The 6,682-nt window shown below is 49.5% G+C and overlaps 2 protein-coding genes and 1 non-coding gene across 3 annotated transcripts; 1 reads left to right on the top strand and 2 right to left on the bottom strand.

The window, feature by feature from the left end:
* Nucleotides 1-2,138: 2,138 nt before the first annotated feature.
* Nucleotides 2,139-4,262, top strand: LOC123140115 (uncharacterized). Its single transcript, XM_044559846.1, has 4 exons — nt 2,139-2,470; nt 3,118-3,490; nt 3,563-3,718; nt 3,802-4,262. Exons 2-4 carry the CDS (start codon nt 3,209-3,211, stop codon nt 4,063-4,065), a joined length of 702 nt encoding a protein of 233 aa, XP_044415781.1. The 5' UTR covers nt 2,139-2,470; nt 3,118-3,208; the 3' UTR covers nt 4,066-4,262.
* On the bottom strand, nt 2,835-2,906 carry TRNAP-AGG (transfer RNA proline (anticodon AGG)). The gene has a single exon. It is a non-coding gene; the product is annotated as a tRNA-Pro (tRNA).
* On the bottom strand, nt 4,217-5,976 carry LOC123140114 (pentatricopeptide repeat-containing protein At1g61870, mitochondrial). The gene has a single exon (XM_044559845.1). It carries the CDS (start codon nt 5,927-5,929, stop codon nt 4,658-4,660), a length of 1,272 nt encoding a protein of 423 aa, XP_044415780.1. The 5' UTR covers nt 5,930-5,976; the 3' UTR covers nt 4,217-4,657.
* Nucleotides 5,977-6,682: the final 706 nt, after the last annotated feature.

Here is a 6,682-nt window from a genome sequence, read left to right as displayed (position 1 = left end):
CGGGGGTGGGTTCTTCAAGATCCTAATTGGATAACTACATCAGCAGTGGAGCTGAAAATGGACGACGGTGGTGGTTTGGAGGGGAAATTTCAGTCATCCGAGAAGTAGTCTTTTGGCACTAGGATTGAGAGTAGGAGCGAAAAAGGAATTTCCTACATATTATAGGAGGGGGGGGGGCAAAAGTACCCTTCTGAGCTCCACTGAACAGTCTTGCAAAAAATAGAAAAAATCTGATTTTTTTAGTAAACTTTGACAAATGTTCTAAGTGTTTGCAAATTTTTATCATGAGATCACATTCATGGAAGGCGTGGCCAAAAATAAAAGTCAGTGCTCCAAAATGCTTTCGAAAATAACATTTTTGAAGCATCAATTTTTTTTATTCCTTCCACGAATGTGATCTCATGATGAAAATTTGCAAAAACTTAGAACAGTTGTCAAAGTTTACCAGAAAAAAATTAGGATTTTTTTATTTCTTTTCACCTTCTTTGGTTTTACTGTTCATCCGAACTCATTTGAGCTCAAGCTTAGATACTCCGCGTCCGCGGGGGTAGGTGGGTGGGTGGGGGGGGGGGCTGTGCTTTTAGGCCGAGTTGATATATCCCGCTTGACGTTTGACCGAAGCTAGCGCCGCCCAAATTTAAATTACTTCAAATTTTAAAAACAGCAAATTTAATGTTAACACTGTGTAAAAAATGTGTATATTTTAAAAAATGTTGATATAATTACAAAATACTTGTGACATTTAGAAAAAAGTTCATGATTTTCAAAAAATGTACGTGGAATTTTTAAAAATATGTATACTCCTACAATGTAAAAACAATACTTTACCATTATACAATGTACCATAAATTTAACAAAATGTTCGCGCATTTCAAAAAATATGGTCGTGACACTTAAAATATGTTTCTACAATGTAAAGGCATTCACGTAGCTAAAACATATTTTAATCGCTATCTGAAAATGTTTAACATGTATTTAATTTTTTTTCATAACCTGGATTTGAGAAAATGTTAATCATATATTTGAAAGGTGTCTACATGTAAAAAAATGTATACGGAAAATGTATAATGTGTATGAAAAAAAAGTAGACATCAAAATATATCTTTGAAAAAGCAATCTGTATAAAAACAATGTTTTCTCTACGAGAAAAGTGTACAATGTGTGTGAAAAAAATTAGATATACATTGAAATTTTTTTGAAAGATAAAGGAAACAGAAAAAAAATTAAGGAACCCGGTAAGAAACCAGGAACCCCGAAACTCAAAAGAAAAGAATGAAAAATAAAAAAATGAAATCTGCTAAAGAAACGCAGAAAACAAAAAAAAAAAAAACTATGAAAGCGGCGTTTAGGCTCTTGAGTGCATCTGCACCCATGCTTTTTTTTCTATTATTATTTATTTTACGTTTACCATGTCCGCATGAGTCCGGGCACCGAATTGAATATTCGCAAACCATGCCCATATAGAATACAGAGAGAATAAGACAGGAGTAGAAGGCCTACAAAATGCTTCCATTTGAGTTGTTGCTTGTACAGACTTGTAACCAAGATTCCTTGAAGAGTTATCAGATCAATTTACAGCGCACAATTAATTTCATATTAACAGTTGAATAATATCATATCAATAACGAGAAATATCTCATTCACGGGTTGGCCGGTGCATGCCAGTACTACCAGTAGCTACCACGATTATACTCCCTCCGCCTGGAATAAATTAACGCCCAAACAGATGTATCTGGACGCATTTTAGTGCTAGACACGCCCGTTTGTGCTTGAACTAATTTCGGACGAGGGAGGGACCGATGGAGTATTTCTCGCCCAAAAAAAGCTACTGCTACCACAATTCTATGTAGAGTGCGTGCGTGTACAGAAAGAGAAAGGGAAGGGTCGTACCGATCGAGGTGCTCCGCTCTCGCAAAACGGAATCCGAGAGAGAGGGGAAAAAAATAGTGCTAGAGATATTAATCCGGCCCGGTAAAACGAACCCGCTGGAAAAAAATGAAGAAAACATTTAGTAGATGAGCAAGTAAGTGAATACATGTTGTGGTAATTAATCAAGAAACCCCCTCATGGGCGTGCTCTTGTATTTATTTTTTAATTTTTTCCGAGAGAAAGAAGAGGGAGGAAAAGAAAGAAAGAAAGAAAGAAAGAAAGAAAATGTGGTGGTGAGCGTCCCCGCTGCGTCTGCCACCACGCATCCATCCATCCTTGAGTTTGGTCTGCTCACTGGTGTGGCTGTGGGTGTGGCGTCACGCAAGCCTACCAAAAAGCTAAACTTGGGGATTTCCTCCTCTTCTCCTCTTCTGAACTTTCCTTCTCGCCCTCTACCTCCTCTGAAGCAATCGACCGAGCATCTCCTCCTCCTCCTCTTCTTCTTCTTCTTCTTCTTCTTCTTCTTCTTAAGCAGTGGTGCTCGCGCCAACTCTGCCGGCCGGCCGGACGCACGGGGATTTGATCTGAAAAAGCTTCCGAGGTAAGTAGAAATTACCTGGCTGCCTGATTAATTACTCCGCTCAGCTCTCCTGGGTAAACTTGGTTTCTTGTTTGTTTGTGTTTTTGGTTGCCAATTATTCCTTTAGATTATTCACTAGTATATCTGCATCAGCATGCATGCTGATTCAGGTTTGTTTAATTCCTCCATTTGTTCAGTGTGGTTGCGTGGAGGATTTCCATCCATCCATATATTTGTTCTGTATTGCTGCAAAAGCACCATACTGAGAGTGTTCATCAGTGTGTTTGGAAGAAGAGTTAAAAAAAATATCCTTTGTTGTGTTCTTACATGTGGTGTGGGGAACAAGAGTTAAAAAGAATTGAAGGAAAAAGATAAAATAAAATTGGGGGCATTCCGAGAATTGAACTCGGGACCTCTCGCACCCTAAGCGAGAATCATACCACTAGACCAAATGCCCTTTCTTGTGCTCTATTACATCCTCACTTATATCTTCAGTGTCAGTACAGTTGGCCAAGATAGTGCTGATTCCAGACTCCTCTGTTCCTTTTTTTTTGGTACACACATAGTGTAAATTTTTTTTTTTACAACTTGTTCATACATATATTGTGGTTGTGCTTCGTGCTGACAATAGCCTCCCCGTTGACAATAGTCGTCCCTCCATCCTCCAGACAGACCGGACAAGTCGATCGATCCATCCATCCTGATCCTGGGGTTGTCCTGTCCAGTCGTGGTGATCGATCGATCGATCGGTCGAGCTCCATGATGAATGTGCTCTCCAGCGGCAACCCCCAGAACCTTCGCATAATCCATCACCACCATCAACACGACATTTTATTATGTCCACGGCGGAGCAGCTCGTCCCAGCTCGCACTCATCGCAAATCCTCCTAGCCGCACCAGGAGGCCATCTTCCGGCTCCTTCCGCCGCGGCGCCGTCGTCCCGGTCAGGGCCGTCGCCGACGGCGGCGGCGAATCCAGCAGCGGCAAAGACGACGACGACGACGACGACCAAGAGAAGAAGCGAAGAAAAGACGACGAGGAGGTATACTACTAATCTTGTTGCGTGCGTGCACGTCGAGTGCTGACGAACAGAAAGCTGGCTGATCGATTGCAGGGGACGTCGTCGTCGTCGGCGTCGTCGAGGCGGAACCGGGAGGAGCTGGAGCGGCTGGTGGGGGCGCCGGGCGACGACGGCTTCAGCGGGCTCGACCTGGCCACGCTCATCCGGAAGCGCTACGGGCGGAGCTACGACGTGACGCTCATCCGCAAGGTCAGGACACACCTTTCTCACACAGAGGAATTTGGAAGCAACATACGATAATGGAGGAAGCTGCACTGCAACTGCAACTGCAGGAGTTCATGGGGCGGAACCTGCTGGCGATGAACGTGATGTGGAAGTACCGGGAGCAGCGCTCCTTCCCGCTGACGGAGGAGGAGTACCTGCTCCGCCTGGACGACGTGGCCAACACGCTCCGCTCCTGGGGCGCCGTCGCCCACGTCCGCAACTCCCTCGAGACCACCAAGGACCGCCCCCGCATCGGCAAGGCCGTCAGCATCTTCATCGACGTCGACTCCGCCGGCGGCGGCAACCGCTCCGACGAATGGATCTACAAGTGAACTAACATAATCCTGAATTCAAGACCATATATGCGTGAAGCAGACTACATTGCGTACACATGCTCGTATAGCCGGACCAAATGATTCCTGCGCAGCACAGCAAATTATTCTCACGCAGCCTACATGCTGAATTATGAAATCAAACAATCGGTTGATTCAATCCTTTAAATGAGCAGTACAAAGGCAACAAACATATATGACTTCTCTCTATAGTGCTTGGATCGTGAGAGGTCTACAGGTTCAGAAGGTGCCAACTGCTCCCAAAGTTACACAGAGAACAATATCTAAAGCACCAAGCTAGAGGTGAATTGTGATGATAAAGAAGTGGTACAGACTGCATCTGGTAACTGAAGTTTAATAATGCCCACCTACAGGCGAGGCGACAGCAGAGCTCCCAGTAGTTTGAAATGCAAATACCTTATATGAGAAAAGATGATCTATCTTGTGCCCTGAACCAGAGGAACTGCTGGAGTCAACCGGCCACAAGCACATGAAGAAACACAAACGGCTAATAGATTTCAAGTGCAAGAAGAAAACGATAACTTATCACCTGCTTGCAGGCGACAACATACTGTCCCAAGCAGGCGGCGAGTTACGCTTTCATCTCGGCGAGCGCGAGCTGGAAGGCGTCCGCCTCAACCTTCTCCCACTCCTCCTTGGCATCACCCTTGGCGGCCTTCTTCATCGCCATGCCCAGCTCCTTGGCATGCTTCACCTTCCTGCTCTTCACCAACCCTTGGATCAGACCCTTGACAGCCTCGAACGGCGGCGCCCACTTGTTGGCCAGGCACTCCTTGCACACCTCCAGGGCAGGGACAAACGCGTTGTTTTCGACCAGCGCCTCGATCAACATGATATAGGTCTCGAAGTTGGGCGACACACCTTTCCCGTTGAGTCTGGGCACCTCCGGCATCCTCTTGAACAGCGCCACCGCAGCGCCCACCTCTCCCTCCTTGCAGAGCCCGCCGATGACAGTGTTGAAGCACTCCCGGTTAGGCGGGACGCCGTTGGCGCCCATGGCGTCCAGCAGCTCCTCGGCCTCGAAGCTCCTGCCCTTGGCGCAGAGGGCGGACATTCGGAGCTTGTAGGTGGTGACGTTGGGCTTGAGCCGCCTCTTGCCGCCAGTGACCTCCTTGAGCAGCAGGTCGAACGCGGCATAGTCACCTGTCTTGAGGTACCCCTTGAGCATCTCGTTGCAGGAGACTATGTCTGGCAGCACGCCGGCCTTGTCGGGCATTCCGTCGAACACCTGGCGGGCGCCGGCGACGTCCCCCGTGGCGACCATGCACTTGAGGAGCACGTTGTGGGACACGACGCCCGGCGTGATGGAGAGCTCGGCCGGGAGGTCGCGGAAGGCCTCGATGGCGCGGGCGGGCTGGCCGGCGTCGTGGTAGGCGGCGAGGAGGGCGGAGAGGGCGCGGTCGGAGGGGGGCACGACGAGGCGGAAGGTGGAGAGGGAGTGGGTGGGCATGCCGGCGGCGGCGTAGAGCGCGATGAGGCGGATGAGGAAGCCCTCGGAGGGGTGCGGCGCCGGGAGGGCGGTGAGGGAGGCGGAGAGCACGGAGGAGACGAGGTCGGGGCGGGCGGCGGCGGTGAGGCGGGAGACGGCGAGGGAGAAGATGGAGCGGTCGCCGAGGAAGGGCGGGTGCGGGATGCCTTTAAGGAAGAGGGCGGCGAGCTCGTCGGGCGGCGTGGCGGCGCTGCGGATGGAGTTCTTGATGCGGACGAGCTCGGCGGGGCTGATGGTGGGGGCGGTGGAGGACTGGGCCTGCGTGGAGAGGAGGCGCACGAGGGCCTGGCGGCGGAGGAGGAGCGCCGGTGCCGGCGCGAGGGCCCGGCGGAGCGCGGCGGCGGCGGCGGCCATCGGGGAAGGGTTTGGGGGGTGGGGGAGGGGACGCGAGATCGAGCAGGGCAATGGGTTTAGCTTGGCGAGGCCACTTGTATAAGAGGAGTGAGCAGAGGAATGATCTCGTCCGTTCACCTTGTGATCCAACGGCTGTCCCGATTTCGACATTTCTCTCCCAATCGGATGTCTAACCCCCTATAGTCTCGACAAACACCATCAACAAACCTATTTACACGGCTTATTGTAGGAAGGCGAACTGTCAATCAACCGATTCCGACATGTCTCTTCCATTCGAAATGTCAATCAATCTGCAAAGCTTGCAAAAAAAGGATGCGAACTGAAAGAAGGCGAGGTTTCGTGGTTCGATTACATAAACCCGAACTATAAAACCGGATGTTTAGCCCCCTATATAGTCTCGACAAACACCGTTAACAAACCCATTGACACGGTTTATTATAGGAAGGTGAACTGTGGCGTGCAAGGACTTAGATTTGCCGCTCAGCGACGACCTCCCGCACGGCCTAGCCAGCCTCCACCACCTCGTTGGGAATCCAATGTGTAGGGGCTACAACGAGTGTGTCGGTGCGAGCGTGATGGTATGTGGCGGATGGGTGTCCACGATGGCACAGGGTGAATGCAGAGTTCATGGCGGGCCAGGCCAACTTGAGTAGGGGACACATGGATCTGCGCTAGTAGAGATTAGAGCGAGGGATGGTTCGTGCCATCTGGTTCACGGGCCTAGGTGACATTGACGCGTACAATGTTGGCTAT

The sequence above is a fragment of the Triticum aestivum genome, chromosome 6B (genome assembly GCF_018294505.1).
Source record: "Triticum aestivum cultivar Chinese Spring chromosome 6B, IWGSC CS RefSeq v2.1, whole genome shotgun sequence".
NCBI lineage: Eukaryota > Viridiplantae > Streptophyta > Magnoliopsida > Poales > Poaceae > Triticum > Triticum aestivum.
This window is presented reverse-complemented; position numbering and strand designations above follow the sequence as displayed.